Genomic DNA, 26,155 nt, shown 5'->3' on the forward strand with positions numbered 1-26,155 from the left:
AGTAACTCTCTTAAGTCTGGACCAGACTGCTACTGGCCCACCGAACAATGTGAGAAGTAATCTGTGGAAGCATTTTTGATTCGACACCATTGATGGAAAAGTGATTGACGGCAAGTTTAGGGCTCAGCTATTGACTAGGGGCACATTCGAATCAACTTGAAGTTATCACATGTTATTTCAAATTGGTTTGAACTTGGTTTTGTGACAGCACCTCAACCTCAACAGTGTGTTCTGTGACGTACCAACACGGCTAAGCAAACAAGGAAGCAGTTTATCAACTGGAAGCTTTGATTGGTCAGGGTCCAACGCGTCATTTATGCCTGCGTGATCACATATATATCCTATGCACCTATACCTGTCTACCATCTAGAAAAGCAAAAATATGGTCTAGTCTTATCCCGGCATTAGTGGTAAAATCCACAGAGCTGGATCTGTCCTGTTTGTCAGTGCTTTATCCTCAGTGTGAACTATGTGGTTTCAGTCTGCACGGACTGTTCAGTTTTTTTTTCCGGAGAACATTTTTTTTTTGTAGATCGCTCTGAGGTTGGGCAGATGTTGGCTGATGATTTTTCCACTAACAATCTCAGGCAGAAATTCAAACCAGGATATGATGTTAAACCTCAACACCAATTCACTAACACATCTGTAAAAGGCCTGTGGGACAGACTCTGGCAAATATAGATATCTGTATTTTCTCAGGAAGAGCTCCCTCTGATATTTTGATACGATCTGTTCATCATTGCTCATAAAAGTGACGCCCATGGCCGGTTGTAGTGCATAAGTACCTACACTCATCCACCTGCTGGATGGCCAGGCTGTCCGCTGTCAGATTTGATGGGGGTGTTAGGTTACACGGCGAGGCCTTTTGTTTTGGATGCTTTGAGATGGAGGTGATTGCTTTTCCTCCAGGAAGCAAAAGCAGCGGCGGCACTCAGGAGCCTCTTAAACGCGCCCAGGATTACAGTGTCGTCAGAGTATTTCAGGGTCTGTACTCCTACAGTCATCTGTATGCAAAGTAAACAACACTGGTGATAATACAGAAACCCCAGGCCTTTTCTGTAGCGATAGATCTGATAGTGATACAGTGTGCAGAGTGTCCATTGAATCTGACCGGCTGTTTGGAAAGACAGAATCCACAGGATCAGCTGAGAGTTTACATTCAGCCTAAGCAGCTTGTGGCCCACAGGGTGGACTTGTACCACATTTTGAATACAGCTGAGAAGCCAACAAACAGCAGCCTGGCCTTGCTTTTATTTCTGTGAATAAGCAGGGTGATGCCTGTAGCATGCAGACCCCCATCTTACCTGTAAGTACACTAAAGTTGGTTTCAGGAGCCACTGGCTTTGTGATGTAGTCGCTCAAAGAAGTTCATCACAGTTGAAGTTAGTGCTGGATTGCTCTTCTTCTGGGATGAGACACAGCAAATGACTGAGGATTTCCATGCACCTGCAAAAAAGAAAGGTGATTTCCTTTGATTGGTCTGATTGAAATGACTGTAGTCCTGGCACTCTGTAAGAGCCTCTCTCCCTTTTCCCAATGCAATCATACATACTCACTCTTCTATATTGAGTTTACCCTCTTGAGGCTGTGCTGTCTCCAGGGTTGATATAATAGGTCTTCAATAACAATGAAAAAGTATTGTTTGCAGTTTAGTAATAATTCAATGTAGGCTGCTTTTGAGGTACTCATGAATGTATATTTAACCTACATATTACTATCTGTGTATTATCTGCTCTGTGGAGTGTTCTGGTGTCCTTCAGCTCATTGTATTAGATTCACTGTCCAGTTTTACAGCTTCAGAAAAAAGCTCTGATAATCCAAGTATATGCTTACCCGTCTCACACCAAACAGCAGACAGACAACTTTAGCAGCTAGCTGGTGAGAATGTAGCAGCTAAGAGCCAGATATGTTTGCCTCAGGGGTTGGTGGAGACCAAAACAGAGCTCAAAGGAGAATGAGTATTAAAACCACAAATCTCAATTTGCCAGAAACGGACGGTGATGGTGCTCCGTGTGTGCTGGATGTGTAAATATGCACCTGTGCTAATGAGATGATAGGTTGATTTCAGTATGTCAGTGTGGTCTGTACAGCATGTTGTGCTGCCCAGATGTGGCCAAAATCAAGTAATCTAAGTTTAAAGTGTAGGACCAGTTTGTACCCAATGAACAAAGGGCATTAAAGGGATGTGCTGTGTGAGTATGGATGTGTACATATGTGTCTTTTTAGTAGGTCAGATGTAGTTTGCAAAACAATGTGCCACAGACCTCAATCTATTCAGGTCTGCATGATGATTAAAACAGGTTTTTAAAATCCTCGAGTAAAACTTCAGCTGTTTTTTTGTTTGACTGTTTTTTCTACTTGAAATAATAAAAACAACAGATTAATTGGCTGCTGCAGCTTTTGATTCAGCAGGTAGGCCTCTTAATGTGACTCAAACAATAGTGATGGAGATGTGTTGAGAAAATATTTTGTTCTTAAAACTGCCTGAGCTGTATGAGCACTTTGGTTAACGCATAGCTAGTTAGTGTGACGATGTTAAAAGATGTCAATATCTCGAGTCTGAACTGCTGCAATACAAAAGTGCTCATTGATTCTGAGTCACTGTGATACCATTGATGCATATGAATATTGCAATATTGGTTTACCATAATGGACAACAGATTAAAAATATTGAGTGCGCTTCATTTTCATCAAATGTATTTACTCAGAGCCACTGGATCACTGTATAATACACACTGATATATTGAATCTGGCTCACCAAAGACATACAAATGAAGTAAGCAAAATTATATTAACAGACACACAGAGACACACAGATATCGAGTATCACAGTCACCATAAGTCCAGTGACAATAAGCCACAGCATGGTCAGCTGGTACGCGGTTAGTCACACTGTGTCACACTGCTGGCATGTCATGTGTGTGTGCTGGGACGCTGTTATTGCAATTTCCCACAATGAGAGAATGCAGTTTCACATAGCTGGCATATATGTAACGCTAAAGAATAGTGTGCAGCGAGTACAGCCAAGACCAAATGGCTCGAGGTAAAATCTCTGTGGTACAGACACCAAGCAGCTGTTAACCCTTCATGTGCAGGGGATGGATAATTGGCTGGAAAAGCCTTTGTCTGAGACAGAGAGAGAGAGAGAGAGAGAGAGAGAGAGAGAGAGAGAGAGAGAGAGAGAGAGGAAGGTGGTGTGGAGGCATGTTTGCCGTGTGTGTGTGCGTGTGTGTGTGTGTGTGTGTGTGTGTGTGTGTGTGTGTCCTTGGGGGTCTTTCTATCCATCTTTCTCGCTCTCACTCTCTGGTCCGGAGCTTGTTACCATAGCAACATAGAAGAAGAGGTACTGCTGCCGGAGTCCCAAAAATTGTATTATCTTTTTCAGACACACGCGCACACACTCTCTCTCTCTCTCTCTCTCTCTCTCTTTCTCTCTCACACACACACACACACACACACACATGCTGCTCCTTCGTCTATCTTGCATGTATACAAACTGGCAGGCAGTGGTGATTGTGTGTGTGTGTGTGTGTGTGTGTGTGTGTGTATGTGTGTGTCCTGTACAGCTTGCTAATGCTGGCAGGCAAAAGCATCCACACACACACACACACACACACACAGACACACAGTAAGAAAAAGAGAGATTGGTTGAAGGAAAAGGAGGACAGGCGGAGTGTTGCAGCAGAGTAGACGAGGTCATGCATGAACAGCAGGGTAGTTTATGCTACTGAAGGGGGATAATTGGCTTTTACTCATTCATTATTTCTTGTGTCTCTGTAGTTGGCAGCTTATTGTACAACAGGTAGTTTTGGCTCTGCAAGGTGCCATAAAGCATAGTTAGCTGGCTTGTGACAGTTCTGCAGAGAGTACCATAAAATACCACTAAGCACTCTGTGGCTTTACTTTGGAGTAGTTTGTTATGTTGTTATACATGGTCTGGTGCATTAGTGCGTAATGGTATTTTATAGTAGATTTTATGACACCCAGGGGTAGTTTTAGCCAATATTTGCACTAAAGCGGTCAAGGGCTAATATATTGTGTCAATGTTCAGTGTCTCAAAATGTGACCACTTTCATGCTACCAAACTAGAAGCATGCTGTGCTTCAATGAGACATTGATTCTAATTAGGGTAGACATCAGCCTGGCAAAGATATTTGAGTCTCTAATATCCACACAGAATAAACATAGTGAGAAATGTTTGTGTGTTTGAAAATGGGAAGCTTTGGAAAGTATTGCAAGATGATATTCAAAACTATGGCCGTGTCCAAAATCACTCCCTTGTCCACTCATTCACTGTTCCCAACATAATAAACTTTGAAACATGTTTGACAGCCAGTAGTTTACTCTTTAGTGAAAAGTAAATTGAGATTTCAAATGGACGATCATCAGTATTTTGCATCAACACAGAGGTGTAGTGGTCATGCTCATGCAACCTCATTTCCCAAGATTCACGTTAGTTGCCTTAAAACTGCTAATCTGTGTAAACAATGGAAAAAAAAATGGATGCATGTTATGTGAAAGGTGTTGCTCGTATTGACGACCCCTCTTTCTGTTCATTGTTGTAGTTTCGATGCAGTCTCGCCACTCTCATCAACCCAATTTCCAGCTGCAGCAGGCAGCTGTTTTCAGAGAAACAGCTCAGCACCAGCAACGTATGGTATACACTCAAAGTTAGCATCTAGCCAGTGAGCATAGTGGAGCATTTAGCAGCTACTGAGCCAGATATTTCCCTCAGGAGTTGGTGGAGACCAAAAAAGGAATAATGGATTTGCATTTATGAGGTGGCCAGAGACCAATACTGCAAATGAATGTTGCTCTATCTGCTGGATATGAAAATAGACAATTATTTGCTAACACGTTCGCCTTATAAACTTTATAAGTTAATAATGTGCTTGCGGGTCATTATGTGGCCAGAAGTCTATTAATGCACGTTTAAAGACATCATCATCACATGATGTGACCACTGAAATGCTGATCTGTGACATGCACAAGCAGAGAAGAGTCATAAGTCAGAAAACAGACTTTACCACTTACACGACAGCATCTATTTAAACACATGCTGCCATAAGACACAGTCATACCAGACAAAGTGAGGCTGTAACAGCGAAACCCTGGAGTGTATTGAACTGAGCAAGGGTGAGTTTTGTAGTTCACTCATTCTTAGACTATAACTCAAACTTATTTCTTCTTTCAAAAGTCTCACTTTAAAGCTTGCTTCTACCAGACTGCACGGCTTGTATAAAATGGGATTGGATAGTTTTGGAGGAATGTGAAAACACCTTCGTAACAGCCACCAGGAGGGAACTGTCAGCCATTTATACCCAGTTGAAATGACAAGCAAAGACTCATCAAGCATCACCACACCACCGCAACGTAAGCACAGTGATTTAGCAATGCAAATGAGAAAACGCCTCCAAAATGGGAATCTAATACAGCAAATTCATGCTTACAACAAACACTTAAGTATCAAAAATATTGACAATTTTACAAGATTATAGATTTTTCAGTATACCTGTCTGAGCTGCAGACGCCACACATCCACACACAAATACATGTATGTATGTAGCCATGTCCACACATGTAAATGAGTGAGATTAAGGCGCGAGGATTACACGGCTGTCTTTTCAATTAAATTTTCAGAATCACATCATTTCTCCACTGTAAATGGCAGAGGAAGCAGAAGAAACGTCAGCGGCGTGCGAAGGACCGCAGCATTATATAAGTGACGGTGACACTGTCAGAGGATCCCAGCAGCACTGACAAGCATGTGACATCAGCGATAATGTCTGAGACAGAGATCATAAGCGTGATAATGGCTGTGATTACATTAGTAAAGCTATTATGTTCTAGATGACAGATCTCATTAACATATAAACAGCCTTAAACACTGCATTCAGCGTGGAAATTAACAGGCCCACACACACAGACACACATGCATGCGAAAATGCATATATCCAGGGATATAAGTGAAGGAGATTAAAGCACAAGGATTATATGATATAGATATTAACCAACATAATGCCATTAGATGTGGAGCGAGACACACACACATACATAAGGCGTACGTTACATTTACACACACATTAACACACAAAGATGCAAAGTTCATGTCAACCTAATCTAAATATAATTCCCGCCAAATTATCTTTTCTTCTCTTTGAGTCATTTTCTGGAAATCATGCAAAAGCACAAACATGCACGCAGGCATGCACGCGCACACACACACACACACACACACACACACACACACACACAGACACACACACACAGTGTTTATGTTCCTGTGAATACGGGGATGGTCTCTAATCTTTCTCTGTCTCTTTCTGCCCTTATGATAAACTGCCTGTCTAACATTGTTTTCTTATCGCACTGTGTGTGTGTGTGTGTGTGTGTGTGTGAGAGAGTGGGTGTGCGTGCGTGTGTGTGTGCATGCAGGCTTGTTGCACCGTTGCGTGTGGTTTGTGCAACTGTGTGCCAAGTGTGTGTGAGTGCATGAACGCCTTCTAATGAGTGTCTTTGAGAAAGGGATACCGCATGTGTGTGTGTCTGTGTGTTTGCGTGCATGCGTGTGTGTGTATGTGTGTGTGTTTGTTTTAGCCAGACTACATCTCCAGAGCTCGGCTCTCAGAGCATTCGGAGGCAAACATGAACGTCACCAGATGCCTCTGCCTGACTCTCTCTCTCTCTGTCTCCCCTCTCCTCCCCCATCTCTCTCCATCTTTTGTCCTTCTTTCTCGAACCTGTTATCTGATAATTTGCTGTGTCTTTCTCTCTCCAGCTCTGATTTCACAGAATACATGATGTAGTTAAGTGTGTTCATTCATTATCTAATTAACTAATTTACCAAGCGCTAATTCTTTCTCATCAGCTAATAGTCTGCAGATTAAGTATGGATGTGTGTGTGTGTGTGTGTGTGTGTGTGTGTGTGTGTGTGTGTGTGGGGGTGGGGGGGGTTGCTTTTCGAGTGTGTGTTAAATTATTAACCCCAAATTATCAGGTGAAAGTCAGAAGATAAAGGAAGCTCTTATCACTGATCTGGCTAATCAGGGAATAATCAGCTTTCCTTTCAAAAGGCGACAGTGACTAATCAGGTTTTTCTTCACACCATCATTTAGGATTTTGTGTCATTTGTTGTGTTGGCAGCTGGAGAAACAACATGCAGCCTTTCAGCATAACACAGTCCTGTGAAAGAATTGCCATGACACACTTTAATGTTAGAAATACAGTGTCATTGTTGCCACTGCACACTCATTTTCCCCAGTGATTCACCTCATGCTTTTTTTTTTTTTTTTTTTTGCCTTTTTGCCTTTTTGTTTATTGGAGCAGTTTGGAAGTCGCTGGGCCTGCTGCCACATGAAAACACCCTTCAGGCAGACTTGGGAGTTACACATCAAAGGCAGAGCGGAAAGAAATCTTGAAATCTGGTGATGGGAAGCAGCCCTCTGCAGCGTCAAAACACTAGCACTGCTGGGTGTAATCAGAGTTCATTGAGAGCTTATGCGGAAATCGGGGTGAAGGCAGAAGATACTGTGAAGGAGTCCATAAAAGATTTTAGCTGTGATGGTAATTTTTTAATAACTATTGGTAATTACATTATATTAGTTAGTCTGTTTTGATCTATAAAAATACACACTGATCATTTATCCAGATACAGTTGAAGATTAAAAATCACACTTATAGCTATTTCATTTGTCTCTATCAGGGCTGCAACTTGCACTTAATTTTACTATGACTTAACTTCCTGAATATTTATTTAGTTTTCAAAATTTGGCGAGGACAGTAACAGTCAAAAACCCCAAAATACTTAATATATAACGATATCAAACCAAACAAGCAGCAAATCCTCACACTTGAGAAACTGAAAAGAGTTAATGCTTAGGAACTGTATGGAAATTATCTGTTGTTTACAGAAGGCTAGTCTGACTTTTTGACAGCCAGCAGGGGACTATGACTTATTTTTCTCTCTTATATTTAAGTCGGCTTTCGCTTGTTGAGTTTATTGCGACAGAGCACATCATTGGTTAAGTTGGACAGACATTCAGGCATATGATGTCTTATATATGAAGCATCATGTGTTCTAATTCAAATTCATGCTATTTTCACTATGTGAGAATATGATGTATTTATCTTTTACCTCAGGTGCTTATACTTAAGGTACGCTGGAGAGCTTTTGGCCACTAGAGGTGCTATAGAGCAAAGTTTTTACAAGAAGACACAGGCACTGTGATAGACCTTCACATTCCTGCCATGGATTTAAAACTAGATAACAAGACAAAAAAAAAAAAAATGCAGCAATTCACCTTCAAAGCAGTGGAAAAATGACGTGAATGTAAGAAATAGTTTCAAAGATCTGCTCTGCAAATGTTCTGAGAGGAAGGAAATGTTCGGCTCGTCCATCAGGCCTCAGGGATACGAACACCGAATATAAACAAAACCTTTGTCCATTCACAAAACAGGTTTTAGTAACTCAGTTTTGTTATGTGGTATTGCTGACAGGGTGCTGAAGAAATATTTTGGTGCAGTCCCTTAGCATTTTTGCTTGATAAGTTACTATTACGATCATTACTGCTGTTCAGTTTGTGAGCGAGTTAGTAACTCAGAGAACATACATTTCAGAAGATGGTAGTTTAGAGTAGTAGCTTCACAAATGGCCAATCAGATCAATCTTTAATGCTTGCTCTCCATTGGTTTAATAAATATTTTAAAAAGACAAGACTGATCTGTTGGATGGAAACGTCGCTCACGCTTGTTTACTGTGAAACCAACAGCAAAGAGCTTTAACAACAAACACAGTATATGGTCTCTCAGGTATACATCCGACAACATGTACAGCTGCTGAAGCACGGACAGCAGAGCGGGAGATTAAAAAATGGCTTGGCCTGCAATGTTTGAGGAACTTAAATCAGGCTTTAATTATTCCATTAATGTCGTCCATTATCTGAGCAAAGGTTGACTCATGCAGCCTGTTGTGTTTTCATGTCAGCACCAGTCATCCAGAGGTGAGGTCAGGTTACTCAATCATACCGAAAGACACCTCGCTCCTCTCCGTTTTACTGCATTTTTTTTCTGCAAAAAAAAAAAAAAAAACTTGTGAAAATCCTTTCCTACATTTCATCTGGTCATTTTTCAGCAGCACCTAATTAATACGAGGAAGTACATGTTCCATTATTAATGAAAACAGTATGAATCTTCACACCTTAGCTGTGAATTATCACACATCTTTGACAATGCTCCTCTTGTATTCTCAAAGAAGAGTAGGTCATCGTCACAGATGTGCAATTGGACCGAGCTGAAAAGACTCTTTAGACAGAATCAAACTTTTCAGAATGGCGACTTTCTGCCTTCTACCTCTGGAAAACACTGATAACTATCGCTCACACACACACCTGGGATATATTAAAGCCAAATAATTCCAGTTGATATATTTGGAGAGGCCATGTTATTGTGAATTTAATCATTGTCCACAGAGCAGTGAGGGGCCATTTCAGACATTTACAATGAATTCTGGGACGTGCCGGCTGGAGAGAGATGAGATGAGATGGCGTGAGAACGGCCTCTAGAGTCACTAGAGTCCGTGTTTGCCCTGACAATCGTTCTACTGAAAAGTGTTTGCACTCAGAAATGTGCCTGAGTGGCCTGTTTTCATTGTATCACACACACTTCAACATCCCTCTCTCTCTCTCTCTCTCTCTCTCTCTCTCTGCCTCATTGTTGCTTTTTCTCTCACTCTCTTTAATCCTTTGTTTCACTGGGCTCCAAAAGCCATTATGTTAGAGTACCTAAATAGAAAGAGGCACATGATTTAATATATGCTCACACACACGCTTGAGCACACACACATATTTTTAGCTCTGTATTAAGATATTGGTGTTCTCCTTTCCCCATGTTGCAAAGGCTCTGGAGACATGGCATTTTACTGTGAAGGCAGATGTTCTTACTGAAGTCTCTGAACTTTGCTCTCTGACTGTCCACATGAGCTGACAGAGATGTTGATACACTCGTCTAACTTGCCTTCAGTTATTACCGTGCACTCAAAAGCAATGTGCTTAAAGGCTCTTTCAGACACAAAGTGATTTGAGCCGCGCTAGCCGATGGGCTCGGTGCGCGTCAGACGAGGTGGTCAGGGAAAGGTCGGTGCAAAATAGAGTTTTCAACATTTTGACCGAGACTACATCATTTTGTTGTTGCCGGTAACAAAGATGTATCTGTCCTGAGTTTTTAATTTAATATGTATTTACATTTGCCTTTAGCATTATCCTAAAAAGAACTGAACGTTAATCAAAAATAAGTTTTCTTTGTAGTAAAGATGTGAATACATGATCTATCAGAAAGTCAGGTGTCTATAAAGGCAGCTAAAATGATAGAGTCAAATAGAGTAACTGTTAAATAGAAAGGTTTCCATAGCATTTGTAGTTTTTCTTAAACTATCATTATTATGGAAAACACAATACCTAATTGGAGCATAATTGAATTGAAAGGTGTTCCTGCAGTCTGTATTTATTCTCTCAAAAACAGCCAATGAATCAACTGCACAGACATTAGCTGAAGCCGGCGAGAAGTGAACACACCAGCCGTGTGTGTGTGTGTGTGTGTGTGTGTGTGTGTGTGTGTGTGTGTGTGTGTGTGTGTGTGTGTTTGACTCGTCTCAGAACTCAGCAGGAACTCCAGTGCAAGTTGATCTCTTAAAGTGACACATGTTCAACTCATGGCAGCACATTTGCTGGGCGCATCCTTTGTGTTGACTCTATACCGCGTGCCTCTAAACCTCATGGTGTGATCACATTTTAATGAAACACACGACTGAAGCATATTCTTAAATGAGTTTACATCAATGGTTCCTCGGACCAGTAAAAAGTCCATTCAGAAATCCAAAACCCAACAGCTGGTTTATGAGATGGTGAGTTGTGATGTATGTGGGATTTGTAGTAAATTACTATAACTTCAAACAGCTTTTCTACTGCTGTTCACTTTTAACCTGAGTTTTTTGTGCGCTGTCTCTGAAAGAAAAGGATTAGAAAACACTTTTCACATTGAGCAGATTTGAGATCACCGTTTTCTCCAAAGTACAAACAAACAACAAGAAACGGATACTAAGGAAATATGTACATATGTAAATGAGAGAGCTCCTTTACATCCTGTGTGATTCCTTGATGTTTGTGTGTCATTGTTGGCTCTCCTGCAGTGTGATGTGACACACGGGAACACACCGCTGCAGAGCCCTCTCATATTCCCGCTCTGTCCTCGCTCTCGGTCTATTTATCTATCCATCAGTGTCAAACACACGGGGGTGTGTGATGTGCATTAAAACAAAGCCGGAAGTAACAATGTGTTTGAAGGCTGCGTCTCATTATAATACCTGCTCTCATGTCAAACACACACAAAGGCACAAAGCCGAGATTTCTGATATCCTCCTTCTTACCATCCACATGCAGAAACCTAAAAGCCGTATATTTTCATATTGATGCCGTTCTGGATCTTCTTCTTCTCCTCTGTCTATCCAGGAATGCCTGCTGATATTTCTCTGATGTCTAATGCCGTCTGAATGAACACACAAACCAGAAAACACACACAAACGTGCACAAAAATGCGTCGTTGAACTGACACTTCAAACAAAGCTTTTGTCTGCTGCCTGACAGCTATTCCTCTCTCCTTCCCCCTCTCCTCCTCTTCCTCCTCCTCTCATTATCCCCCTCACTTCTCCCTGTCATTCCAAAACACTCGTTCTACCCCCTCATCGCCCCGCTCTCTCACACACACTCATCCACGCACACACACACACACACACACACACAGACCTCAAACGCATTCAAGGCCTTATTCCTAATTGAGCCGCCTGGTTAAATGCAGGTTAAATAAAATACAAAGATTGGAAATATGAAGGGCTTATTATAAAACTACTTGAGCTAAAGGTGTAATAATCAGCAGTGTTTCATTTTTAGAAGACGTTGTTTAATAAGGTGATTTATTAGTCTTAGTTTTGCCATCATGTTCGACAGTTTTTCTGTTTTCTGGATCAAAAACTCCAGAACTTAAAGGGTCTTCTTATACAATTCAATACAAGATCCACAATATTCAATGAAGACCTTATTTGGCTGAATGCATTTGCTGTGTTTTCAGCCATCGAGGCAGATTTCCACTCAAATTTCACTAAAAAAAACCCACAACCTTGTGTGCCTGGATTTTGCTCAGGAACAGTGGAAGCCTCTGTTCAAGGTGAAGTTGAACATCTCTTATTGTTTACACCGTCACTGTACATTGTCAAAAATGTGACATAAGGACGAGGTTGGGGTGGTGGAGGGAGTGGCCCCAAGCGGTGCTGACATGAACAAATCTGTCAAGTTATGATGGCCACCTGTAAATACGGCTGGAAGAAGCAGTCAGCTGGTAGCCACACAGTGATTGTGAAGCATGAATGAAGCAGTTGATGCTAATCGGCTTCAGCGCAATGCCTGAGCTCGGACTCACGTGAGAAAAAAGACACCCTCTGTTCGTCTGGTTATAGGGCCTGTGGGCGTGACAAAGACCATTTACAAAATCAAATGTGGAAAAATTCAGTGCAGCAAGTCTCAGTTAATGCTGGCATTGAGAACTTGTCACTTGAATGTTGTATGTTGGGGTAGAACTTTGCGCAGATCTCACCAGCACAATGCAAATTCAGATATAAGATCTGGTAAGAAGTAATTTGAGTTTACGGGAAAGCTGTTTCTAATGCACTAACTATCCTGTGGGAGTAATGCTTGAATAAAAACATATTAGGAAAGCTATAGGGCAGACATTTTACTTAGAGCTTCCTAGAGCTTAAACACAAGTTTGGCTCAACAGACAAGAGGCAATTTTGGCAATATACAAGTAGGTAATGATGATGGCTGAATTCCATTCAGCTGCTTTGGAGTTGTACATGCTGGCTCACTGCCATCGTTAATATTATTAGTCAATGTTGTGCAAGTTCACGCTTCACAAGAGTGAGCTCAAGGTTCAGATCATACACATTAAAATGAGCTAGTTCACACTGAGAGTTCACAATCTACTTCACAGTTCCAAGAAATGAACTGTTAATGTTCATTTCTTCCTTTTTTTAAACACAGTGTGTAGAATGTTGCAGGCCTGCTTGTTGTTGAGATGGTTGTTTCTGTGGCTGATGCTTCCAGACCTGGCAGAAACAATTGACATAAAAATGTGATTTTTTTTTTCTTTTGGAATCTGTACTGATTTGGAATAAAACAAACTGAAATGCCAGTTGCATTATCCATGCCAATTTTTTATCCCAAGATGGCAAACTCATGACCGGCCCTGCTCTGCCTGTGATTGGGTGGTACTTCATTGGTTGGTTGGTTGGTTAGGGTTAGGGTAAGAATACCAGGGCGGGTCATGCCTTCACCATCCAGCATGCCGTGTGTTGTAAAACATGTACATGACCCACATGTTCACGTTCATTAGCTGCAAACGAATACAGTCAGTTCACCAAACACATGAGCACGTGCAGTGAGCACGGTCTTTAGGTGCATTCATGCACAACACTGCTATTAGTGACACCTCTACCTTTTCTGCTGAGAAAAGAGCCTATTGGGACAGTTTGCAGCATTTGAACATAAAAGCCTCCTTTTAGCATCTTCATCTCAGCTGCTGCATGCTGTCACAAAATCATTGTCCACTATCGTGATTGTTCTGCTCCAAATGAATCCAATAAATGTAATTTTTCTCATATCGTTTTGAATAAGAACCAAAAGATGAATTCACTTCACTGGAAAAACTGATTGCGATTGACCAAAGTGTAGAGAAAGCTTTGCTCAAAGCGTCTTCATGGCTTCAAATGAGTCAAAAATATATTTCCAAGCTGTTGCCTCGAACCGCTCTGACAGTTATCCCCATAAGACACAAATGCAGCATGAGTCCACAAAGTCAGGGTCCAGTTGATTTTCAATGAAGCAGCTCCAGAAACTCTCTTGATGACTTACACAGGCTGGAGCCTCTGTTCCTACTGAAGACAGAACACAGAACATGTTCGACGCGATCCACTGACCGGCTTCAACATCTGGCTGCTGTGCTGGAAGCAGCGTCAGGTTTTTACTGGCATCATATATAAGGATTCTAGGTTATATAATATGAGTAAATATAATAAATGAAACAGGATGTCATAGTTTCAGCACGCGCATTTTACTATTACAATGTCAAAATTGTGGTCAAAGCCAAACCTGTCAGTTTATTTACTGTATCCAAGAACCAATCACAGCTCCAATAGTCCAGTCTCCCATGAGAACCATTAACCTTCTTTCATCAAAGAAAGAACTCTGCCTGCTACCACCTGCTGAGGGTTCGGTGCCTTGCTAATGGGCACCTGAGTAGCACTTGCTTAGGAAGGGAGAGAGTGTTACTGAACTCATGTGCAGTGAAAGTGAATGAGAGGTTGATGAGGCTGTGTTAGAAGCGTTGGCGTGTGCATTTGTTTGTGTGTGTGTGTGTGTGCACGTGCGTGTGTGTAGGTGTGTGTGTGTGTATGTGTGTTCAGCTATCAGGGGAGCACAGCATAGCTCTGCTGAGATTAAATTCCCAGAGCTTACTCTGGCTATCAGCATTGCTTCAGGACACACGCACACACACATTAACAGACACAGAAGGAAAGCCGAGTGGTAGGAAAGAAAGCTGCCATCGCTACATTTTCATTCACAGAAAATATCAACATCGACAGTATGCCCACTGCTGATATCACCACTGCTATTAATCCCCACCAATCCGTCCATCTGTCCGTCCGTCTGTCCATCATCTATCTGCCTTTTTTCCTTCTCTCTGTCTCTCTTTCAGAAGTGGGCCTCTGTGTTTTACTATTATCTATCAGCAGTGCGGACAAACGAACATCATCAACATGTGATAGCATTGAAAACTGAATGTGTAGATGGAGATCAAGATGAAATCTAAATATTTACAGTTCAAAGTGGAGCTTCAATTTGAACGTACCTCACTTTTCGTTAAGAAAATATAAACTACCCAGATACTGCATCAATTGTGCACGTGTTTCCATATTTATAAAGAAAAGTGGATAAAACTGTTTTTGGACGTGTTTGTGGAAACCTCCAGCCTCTGGGGACGTTTGCCATCATAGCAGTTAACTGACATTTGAGAGCTGGCGTAGCCAGGAGACGAGCTGTCAGCATTTGAAGCGAGCTGACTGGAAACCTCAGTGCTCCTCCTGTAATCCTGTGATTTGTATCATGACACAGAGTAATGTCCAGCTAACACAGGGAGTGTTCAGATGACAGTTGGGAATATGGCTAATGCTAATGCTAATGCCCCAGTGCTGGTTAACAGCCTCTGTGTCCAGAGTACAAACTGCACTACAGTACCTGTACCTCACAGGTATCGCACCAATTAAACTACCAGACAATCAAAAATTCACAGCTCCTGGAGGACTCTAATCAACTACAATTTTTGATCAAATATGTACACAAGTTTTTTGTCTTTTTTTTTTTTTTTTTTTGCAGGTCAACCTTGAGTGAAATCAAGTTTTACAACTTTGATTTTGTACTCAAAAGAATCCTTGATTTGCACGAAGCACAGTGATTCAGTTTCACTGCATCCATAGCAGTAAAGATTCTTATTGACCGACTACAGCACTATAATTAAAAAAAAAAGAAAAAAAGAAGAAGAAGTCAGTTCAGTGACGTGTAAAAAGACCGAGCGGTGGTCTAACCTGTGTGTGACAGGTAGTGTTGTCGTCTGTCTCTGCCACATGCGAGGAAATAAATCCTGGATGTGTTAATTACCTCATCTGACCTGATTCCCTCCGTGTGAATGTCTGGGGTGTGACAGACAGACAGAGACAATGATCTGTGGCATGGGACTGCAGGACTGTGTGTGTGTGCGTGTGTGTGTGTGTATGTATACTGTACGTGTGTGTGTGTGTGTGTTTGTGGTAGTGACAGCTCTGTCAGTTATCTTTCTGCACTGACAGACAACGCACATGTCAACTAGCAGTCCCAGCGCACACAATGATCACATCTACGTATACTGCTGTAACACACACACGCACACACACAAACACCTAACCTGTCAATCATTTTGTCTGGTATTCCCACTGCTCTCCTGCTTTTTGCTCCTCCCTTCTTCCCATCCTACCTTCCTCTCCCCATCCCTCCACTCTGTCTTTCATCATTCTGTTATTTTTCTTTCCTTTTTAAGAAACTGTCTGTTGCCCTGAAACTGGGTCTTTTTTTTTTTTTTTTTTTTTTTTTTTCCCTCCCATGGGTCTCGGTGATTTTTTTTCCCGCTCTCTCTTTCCTCTCGTTGCCTCTCCGCTCTTTCTCCCTCCCACTCACATCTTGCTGACGGATTAAATGTTGAAGGCAAGGTCTGGTAGAGGAAAAGAGGAAGTCTCTTTTAATTGTGTTGATCGCTAATTAGCCGGCTTGTCTCATCTCTCGGCAGTGGACGTGGTAAAACAGGATGCCCTTTCCTGGGTCAGCAGGCCGCAGCCTCATGCATAACTTGCACTCTCACACGCTCACATATGCGCACACATTACTTTGTACTTCTGAGCTTCCAGTTCGGCTGCCAGCTTGTAGATTTCTCAGTGGAAGGCTGGTGACTGAGAAAGTTTAGGAGGGCAGGGTGAATCGGTAACTGTGCAGTAAAGGGTTTTTTTTTTTTTTTTGCTAAAAATATATGGTTATGTAAGGAAGATGTTACAGAAACCTGAGCTTCACCTCCCTCTCTTTTCCCCTCAGACCACTCTCCCTCGCTTCCAATCATTCTTATCATTGTTTACTGTCAGCTGTCTCACATTTTAAATGCCACGAGAAGCGGTCTTGAATCATATCCGCAAGCAATAATTCTGGCTTTCAAGACAGAAAGCCGTAGTTCATAGCGGTAGAGGAGAAATGTTGAAAGATTAAAAGCAAATTTTATTGGGATCCATCCGATGGATCACTGTGACAGGACATAAATGCATCTGTCCTTGGCAGCGCGTTGTGGTTCAGTGGGTAGAACATGTCATAAACACTGCCTGGATTAGAACTTCAATTCCCACTGGGCCTACCTACGTTAAAAATGAACGCACTGATGAATGAAAGTACCCAGCTAATGGCACATGTTACATCATATTTATTATGAATATGAAGAACTTTGCCTTCTGAGCTCAGACTTCATTATTTCATCATTTCATTATGTGCTGGTGGACGGGTTTCGGCCTGTGTCATTCCTAATGGCTTTTCGCGAATATAACACAGGCTGTTCAGAGGAAAAGTTCAATATACTTGAAAATGCATTTGTTTGTTTTTCTTTTTCTCAAGAGTTTTATTAAAAGAGCAATTACACTCTTGCACTTGTGCTGAGTATTAAAATTGAGGTGGGAGCCAGGAGATAATTATGAGGATCAGGATCAGGATCAGACAGGCAGCAAGACAAACAAAAAGTAATATGTTGTATGTCATTTATTTAATCCATACATAAACATGTATGGATGAATGAAATTTCATTATCAAAAAATAGACTAGTTACATCCCATAACTCCCTTAAAACAAACAAATTGTCATATTTAAATTTCTGTTTGTAGAGGGGATTGAGACATAACGTGTCTTTAGGTTGCATTTGTAACACCAGCTGTTTCCCACTTCCAGTCCTTATGCTAAGCTAAGCTAATCACTGTGGTATTGATCGAGTAGATGGTCACTTATTTTTTTCCCACAATCCCTTCAGCTCTCATATCAGACTTCTTAAAGTCATGTAAAAGAAACAATCTTTGTACTGTTTCTCGTAAATTTTGAAGTAATAGCTTAGCTATAGCTTTTAGGAAGTTCTGGATGACAAGTGTCAGAAGTGGCATGGGATGACCATTTCATGGGAATTTGAAGCTCATGTAGCCTTTGCAAATCAAAGTACTGGACCTCATTCAGAGGTCCAGAGTAAAAATAAGTCCTTAACCTCAGTGCTGAGCTGAGTCAAAGAGGCAGAAAACAGTCTATATATTCATATAAACTGCAAAACCAAACACTTACCACAACATTTATGTGTTAAATACGGGAGAGAATATTTGGATGTAAGTTTCAGTGGAGGACTGTATATGTTGGAAGTGAGGTACAGAGTGACTGAAAGTGGAAACTGTATCAATAAAAAGCTAAATATTATTAATAATCCTGAACATTTCATTAATCATGTTGGATATCTTTACCTACATTATCCTCTGTTCCATCTTGTTTTACAGAAACCATCTCTCCTTGCTGTCACTTTGAAACTTATACCGGGACTCACTTTTTCTCTCATTTTTCCTCTTTCATCCTTGCTGATGTGATTTGAGTCATTTTCAGACTTAATGGAGCTCGTTTTCCTAACCAGCCACCCAGCCACTCTAATCACACTGCAGGAAAAGAATTTCAGCCAACGCTCCTTACAGATCCAAAAATGACTTGTTAGCTATACTCATTAGAAACCAGCAGGTCTCATTGGTGCCAGCCAATGTGTCTGCCTCAGTGGGGGATGCTAACAAGCTTTTCTCTTTGTGTCCTTCCAGTCATCTGGAGTCGGAGCGCAGCGCCCTGAAGAGGAGAGAGTGGGAGAGGAGAAACCAGGAGGTCCAACAGGATGAAGATCTCTTCTCAACCGGATTCAACCTGTTCGGGGAACCTTATAAAGTAAGAGCGCTTAACTAATGGATGTTTAATAATTTATACATAGTTCAACATTTTTGGAAACACACTTTTCTGCTTTCTTTCCCGGAGTAAGATGAGAAGATTGATAGCGTCTCTTGTCTCTATTCTTGTGTTTGGTCCTTAAGTGAGTTGGGAGGCGATTAGCCTCGCGTAAAACAAAGACTGCAAGTCTGTCAAGAAATACTTAGAGCTTTTACTTCCACCTAGAGCCACAAACAATATTTATATGTATAAACTGAAGTAAACTGAACATGACGTTAGTACAGAAATCACACACACACCCTTCCTGATGGTTTTTGAACATCATGTAACTCAAAGTCACGTGATGTGTCTGCTGATGCCTTTGAGGTACCATCACTGTCATAGAAAATCCCATACACTACATCACCACTCAAAGATATTCTCACAATATTTTCATAACACAACTTTAACACTTAACCATTAATAATGTCTCTTTTTCCTTTTAGCAGTTTTTTATTTGAATAGGTAGTTTTTTGTCTCTGTCCTTACCGGTGTCCTCACAAGTCCAGCCTCTGAGGTGTTTAATCACTCGACCTGAATGACAGTAGTTGTCTCTTGCGTCCGTGTAATAGCTGCTCCAGCCAAGGTGTCGTTGTTTGTTTCAGTCCCAGAATCCTCAGACTTCTCCACACTAACCTGCTCCTGTAGGTGCTGGGTTTCACCTGTAATGCCTCCTCTCGTAGAGAGAGGGGCTGGCCCCTGGGACAACACCTGGTGTTCATTGTTTCTCATGGTCCAGTTTCATGAGAACACTGTCTCCTGGGTTCAGCAAAGATAGATTCCTCACCCACGTTCCTGTGGTTGTAGTGGCCTGGTTGGCCTTCCTTGTCTGGCCTGTTTGGGTCCAAGTTCTCAGACAGGGTGGGTAAAGTTGTCTGAATTTTTTTTCCATCATAGTGGTGGGTGTGACTCCCACCACTATGACATGACCAGTCTATCAGGGATGTGCTCATCCCTTTTGTCGTCAAGCAGTTCTCTGCTAGCTCATACAGGGCCCTTTTGCACACTCCAGCTTTCTCAGTGGGTTTGATAGTTTGATAGTTTGATAGTTGAAGTAGTCGTCAAGTTCCTTCCAAACAGAGATGTAGTTTTTTTTAAGTTCCTCCTCTTCAAACTCGAAGGAGGTGAATATCTTTTCAACTTTGCTGCCCAAGGCATAAATGAGCAAGCAGAGGTGGACTTCCCCATCTTCTCTGATAAGCTGTTTGCTAGCCTCAAGCACGAAAGTCTTTTGCTTCCACTCTGGCCGTTCTCCCAGGCTGGCAAATGTAGATCCGGTCTGGGTAGCTGCGCCACCTCTGACACCATGTAATGTGTGCTCGACATCTATCAAGAAGGAGGACGCACAGAAATTCTGCAACACTTACAGCTGTGTTTAATAAACTGAACTGCAATGAACATTTGTTAACACAGAAAAAACACACACACCCTCCCTGACGGTTTTCTAACTTCACATACCTCAAACTCTCGCAACATGTGTGCTGATTGAGGTACCATCACTATCCTAAATCCCATTCATTACACTATAAGGAGAGCAAGCCCCCGTAAAACCTAATCAAATGGGCTGTAGTGTCTGTACAGGTATTGTCTTTTGAGCCCTCTTTTTAAGCCTGTCGTTGTTTATGATATGGAAAATTGCCATCCCTAGAAGTTTAGCGAATCAGCATGGATGTATCGCTGAATTACTTTGACCCTGAAACAAACCTAAAAACATGATGAATCTCTGTCAAGTTTGTCAGTTATAAGGACATCAGCGACATCCCATGGAAGTCAAACTTAATCATATCAATGTCTGTTTAATGGCTCTGTGTTAAAAGTGGACTGAGTTACGGCTTAGAGACAGAGCATGATTTCAGACTCAAAATCCACCTCACGCCATATCTTTGCCTCCGGTCTCTGCCTCCGGCTTCTGACTGGGTCCTGCTGAATGTCCATGTCTATTACAGAGCATATCCTGTCATTTCCAGATGGTTAAAAATGCCTTCTGGAAGGATGAGTGAAATTACTGAGGAGCAGAGTGAATATTTCATTCCCCACCACCCCCTGTAATGTTAATCCTGTCCAAATAAGGCTTAAGATAGGTTATTTGCCCCCCAGCTCCATCAACACAGCGGTCTTCTCAGCTAACTCATAAAGGAAGTGAATTAGCATATTTCCACAAAAAACTGTAAAACACTTGAATCTGAATCAAGCAATTTCTCAAATTTCAAGCAAACAGTAAGCGCCTATCTGTTCACATTTAAGGACTGAAACACAAAGTCATATGTTCCCTGTCGGATGACCAGAAAGCTGCACACACACTCGTCTTTACAACCTGCCGGAGCTGTGATCGCTGCTTCCTCCACACAGAGTGCTCTCTCATTTCTGATTAAGAGACAGTTTTAGATTTCACTGTGAAGTTTTGATTGATCTGCGCGTGAGGAGAACAGACACACCTGACACCAGAATTTCATTTGGGCAAATGGAGTGAATTTACGATATAATAATCAGCGAGGATGTGCCACTCTCCTCTTCAGCAGGCCTACTTTGTGATTTAGCCTCATATGAAGCAGTTTTGCCTCATGCAAGCAATTGAAATGAATTGTTATTACTAACCAACAATTATCTAAATATCTTCTGAACCATAACACATTTTACTGCCGTTTTTCTGGATGATAAAGCCGATGATGCCTATTGATGATTATCAGCTATTGTAGCCATTTTTTCCTCGTGCTCTCCCCCTAGGGCCAATAGTGTAATATCCTCAAGCATAAGGTTGTGGTCTGTTTTCATCTAAGGCACTTGAGATGCCATCACTTCTTTAGGTGAAAGTGGACTAGCCATGCATGAAATCCATGGCCACTCTCCTGCCCCTGTGTATAAAATTGATTTTGGTTTGTTAACTCTCATTTGCTACCGCCAGGCACTTCAACACTTGGTTATGCCGCCAAGTGTATCGACCTTGGGACAGACTGGCTTTGAATCTTGACAGAATGTGTTTGCAGAGGACACAAGAGCTTCTCTCTAAGACTCTGCTCGAGGTTTGGGGGCAGTGGCAGCACATGAGAGGTTGCACCGATAATGAATCTAATCCTAGGTGCCTCCATACTCCGGCTAATTGTTTCCAACAAATTAATGGTGCTGAGGTGAGGTCAAGATGTGCGTGTGTGCGAGAGGAGAGATCAAGGATTACTGTGGACTGGGCTGTGTGAGGGGTGACATTTCAGTCAGCGCGGCTGCTGTTTAGATGAAGCCTGAGGGGATGATGCATTTTAGCGTCTGCTTTAAATTATTACAGTGATTAGAGCCAAAAGGAGAAGATACTTTCCTTTATTTTAGTATTTTTGCAAGCACCGGATGAGCAAATGCAGTGTTTCAGGTGTGCTTCGTCAGGTTCGCTCATCAATTAGTGGCAGGTGGTTACAGTTAGAGCATAGAGGATTCTTTGCATGTGATCATGTGATCGAAAGCTACATAAACCTCTGTTTAGGGCTGGATAAAATTCAACCTGTTCCTGTTCTGTTTGAGTTTTGGTGCAGATACATAAACTTTTTTTTCCAACACGTTTTAAAATCTGCTCTTAAATCAAAAATTTCTAATACATAATCTGATAAATCTTAGGAACACAGAGCATCATTAACATTCAATTAAGGTATTCACGTATTCACGCTCCTTTTAGCTGTGCTTTGGTCTCCACCAAGTGAGGGAAATATCTGGCTCCTTATAGCCGCTTAGTGCTTCACTTCACTCTCTTATTTTTTGTTGGGCAGGGAGTGTGCACTGGTTTATCAGAGCTTTTTCACAGAAAATGGCTGCATTCATCTTAAAAAAACAATGAGCTGGATGATGTAAAAACTTTGTAGAGGTGAGAAGAACTGCAGCGCGGGGTGGTGATGATTCAGTGTGGGTTCATCACTGCGACAGACACCTCTCACATGATACGTGGTGATTTATTCATTGTTAACATAAGAATGTTCTCGTGTAGAGTTTATGGTGAGCTTACCATTCAGATACAACGCTGACAATTAGTTCAGTACTTCCAAAGATTAAATGAATATTCATTTAAGATCTCAGTATGGTTTCCCTCACATACCAGCACCTGACTGAAGTACGCATTAACTAACAGTGGTTAACGTAACGAGGGAGCTGTAATTGAAGGTAAAAATATCTCTGATAAACTCTGAGGAGTGATACCTCTTCTGAGTGACTGTATAGGGGACAGTGTGTTTGCTTATTTTGTATTACAGGTCTTTCCAGCTAATCTTTTTCCTCCATATACTTCCCCACTTTATCTCCCACTGCTGTTAAACTTGAAAAAAGGCTTTGGCACACCGTGCCACTTTCTCCTGCTGATTTATTTGCTACACTAACAATTTCAGGGTTTTTTTTTTTTTTTTTTTTTCTGAGCATGTTCCTTTACTTCATACAATTCAGTGGATTTACCGCGGCCTCCACAGCCTCTCTGCACTTTCTCTGTTTAAGTGCTGACTGAACTTACTGAACTGCTCCTTTAGAGATCTATATCAGCCCTTTTTCATTATCACGTAGGATTTATAGAACTTTCATCGTCCCCGGTCCCTCTCGTCTTCAGTTTTTTCTCCCATCGGTGTGTCCCTGTACCTGTGTATCTACCGTGTGTCCGTCTGTCTCTCTGGTTCTCTGTCTTTCTTTCTTCCTCTCTCCAGTATTCATACTCTCTGTCAGCTATTAGCTAATCCCTCTTCTAATCCTGTTAAAGAGCGTTATGCTGTTAGCAGCTATTTGGGATGATCTATTCACACACACTTATACACACATACACACACATAGGTATTCATCCTCTCTTTCTCCTCTGTTTTCCATTTTGCCTCTCTGTAAATGTGTTTTCTGTTCCTCTTCAGCCACCAGATCTTTTATTCATGAGCCTGAGATGGAGAAGAGATGGGCTAATTTATTCACAGCTAACTTTGGCTTTGCCACGCTCTGTAGTGTTTGTGTGTGTTTGTCTGTGTGTGTGTGTGTGTGTGTGTGTGTGTGTACATGCAGAAATTACATCTGTTAAGATTATTTGAAACCAACTCTTTCCTTTCTTATATGAATCCTTTGTAAATAAGGCTCGATTGCTTGCCCTGTTCCATTTTGGGGTATTTTCATGGTTTTCCTGCTTTATTAGAATGTAAAAACGAAGGATAGAGTGAAGTGAAGAAAGACACGGTGGAAAAGATGAATGCTGCTTCCAATTACATAGATCTGAGTTGAGGTTTTTGTGGACCACAGACCCACAAGGATCCTCTTAAATCATCATCCTAAACCTTAGGACTGTCACCTGGGGTCCACCTTTGAGTTTTTAATAATGACATGGATATTCTTTAAATCTGTGTTCTTAGTCCTGTGCAAATCTGTCATGCCCTTTATAAAGTCACGCCCTCTCTCCACTACAGTTGCATACCATATTTCACTGAACATAGAGGTGACCTGATCTAAATCAGCATCTCAGTAATATGAGGTCTTTTCTTCCTCCTGCGGGTTGATAATTGTGTGAGTTGCAGTGGAAAGTGCTCATAAGAGCTTTCAAAGCAGATCAGGTGTAAATTTAGGAGACTCATCAGGCGCTTGAAAAAGGAGCGGTAAAGTAGAAGTTCAGCCTCAGCCACTAGATAATCCTTGATCTGTAAATCTGAGAGAAACACAACCCTCTGTTATCTTACACAAATGCACTGAATGGGTTCGATCACTTAAATCACACAGGGTCCCCGAGGAGGTAATCCAGAATGAATAGAGATACACTCTAGAGCCAAAACAATTAGTCTATGAATCAATTAGCTGATTGACAGAATATTGATTTGTGTCTATTTTATTCATTAATAGTCTCAGTAAATTTTAGCCATGTCTGTTGGGGAACCACTTTGGTCCAGACTCAAATACTGTATCTCATAGACAGTGAATATATGATGAGACTTTGAATATGATATTTGAATGAATCCAGACATTCATGGTGCCAGAAGATGAACTTCAGTGTCCAGCGAAATTATTGGATCATATAATTCCCTGACTTTCCTCTAGCGCCACCAGAAGGTTGATATGTGATTCTTAGTGAAATGGACATCACCATGAAACTTGCTGCACGAATTCAGGTCAAATTGTGATAACTTTCAATTTTCAAAAAGGTGAAGGTCGTGCTAACGTGCTAATCTTAATGTTAACACTGCCGCTGTGAGCACATCAAAGCTTTGACAGTTCATGGAGTAAATGATCAGTCAATCAAGAAATGCTTGGCAGATCACTTCTAAGATTGCAGTTCCCTCAATGTTCCTGATGGCTCTGTGATTTGTAGCAGATAACAAACCATCCATTTCAGTTTCACACAGTTCCTGAACTACTATCAAACCAGTGTGATTGTGAAAAAAGGCAATATAGCAATTAGCATGAAATGAATAGAACAAATGCAAGAGCAGTGTTATACTAATTTGTAAGGTTGTGAAGTCTCTAACACACACGTACAAACACACACTCAGAATTCCCTCCTCGGCAATAAGACCTCTCCATGGATCATTGCCTGTTATAACAGCATTGTTTGGCTATTCACTGAATCTGCTGCACAGGAAAACAGGTGATGTACAAGATTCTTCTGACCAATATGCAAAAAAATGTGGTTTGAAAATGGACTCTGATGGGCTCACGCGGATCTCCTTGTTTGGTGTGAACTTCCACTGATGTGAGTGTAGGGATTATTCAATTTTATCCTCTTTCCAGAAATATTACCAAAGATTAGTTAAGCTCCTACTTCTTATGAACATAAATTCATTATTCATGAATTCATTAACCTCTCCAAATACAGGCAATTTCACCCTGTCTTGAAAATTAGACAAAGGCTCTTATTCACTTTCATATGTTTCAACCTTTAAACCTAATGTTGCTTTATTTGACTCCATGTTACCACAGGAGTGATGAGCAGAGCACCGACTGTAAAATAACCCTCATCTGTTGAATAAACCACAAATGTTATGTACGTTCACATTACAGGGCCACACTGTTCTTACACAGTGTTTCCAGTGCTCGCCATTTGCCTGTAATTCATGATGAAATGTCACGATTACGTTGTGTTGAATTATAGGCTGTAGATCTTGCATAAGTCCGGCTTAGCTCATGATTAATATTTGCTTAACAATCTGTTGCTCAGCCTGAAAAGAAATGTGAGGAAGCTGGATAAAAATCCACAGGTCTTCACTTTTTCCTCCTCTTTCGTGGCTTTTTGCACGTTCCACGTTCCAAATATAGAACTGCTGAACCTGCTGCCGAATCCTCTTGTCCTTTCAAAAATGCCAGATGATCAAATCATGTAGTTTCATCATTAAAGAAGCTGTCAATGACTGACATAAAAGGTACTCTTGAGCTATTCTGAGGAGCATGTCACGTAGCAGCTGAAGGTGCTGTACCGTCATATATCAGCAAGGCCCACACTGTCCTCCAAGCGATGATTGCTTGAGAATCTGGGGTCAGGCTAATAATGACTCCTGCCCCATTAATTTTACTGCTCC

At 41.4% G+C, this 26,155-nt stretch overlaps 1 protein-coding gene across 3 annotated transcripts in view; it reads left to right on the top strand.

Moving 5' to 3' along the window:
• The window catches only part of aff2 (AF4/FMR2 family, member 2), a 133,424-nt gene that overhangs the window by 20,574 nt on the left and 86,695 nt on the right, over positions 1 to 26,155 (top strand). For all 3 annotated transcript variants that reach the window (XM_076738567.1, XM_076738566.1, XM_076738568.1), the window contains exon 2: positions 18,500 to 18,620. In XM_076738567.1, the coding sequence (XP_076594682.1) occupies positions 18,500 to 18,620 (121 nt within the window). The remainder of the gene's footprint in view (positions 1 to 18,499; positions 18,621 to 26,155) is intronic.

The sequence above is a fragment of the Chaetodon auriga genome, chromosome 9 (assembly GCF_051107435.1).
Source record: "Chaetodon auriga isolate fChaAug3 chromosome 9, fChaAug3.hap1, whole genome shotgun sequence".
Classification (NCBI taxonomy): Eukaryota; Metazoa; Chordata; class Actinopteri; order Chaetodontiformes; family Chaetodontidae; genus Chaetodon; species Chaetodon auriga.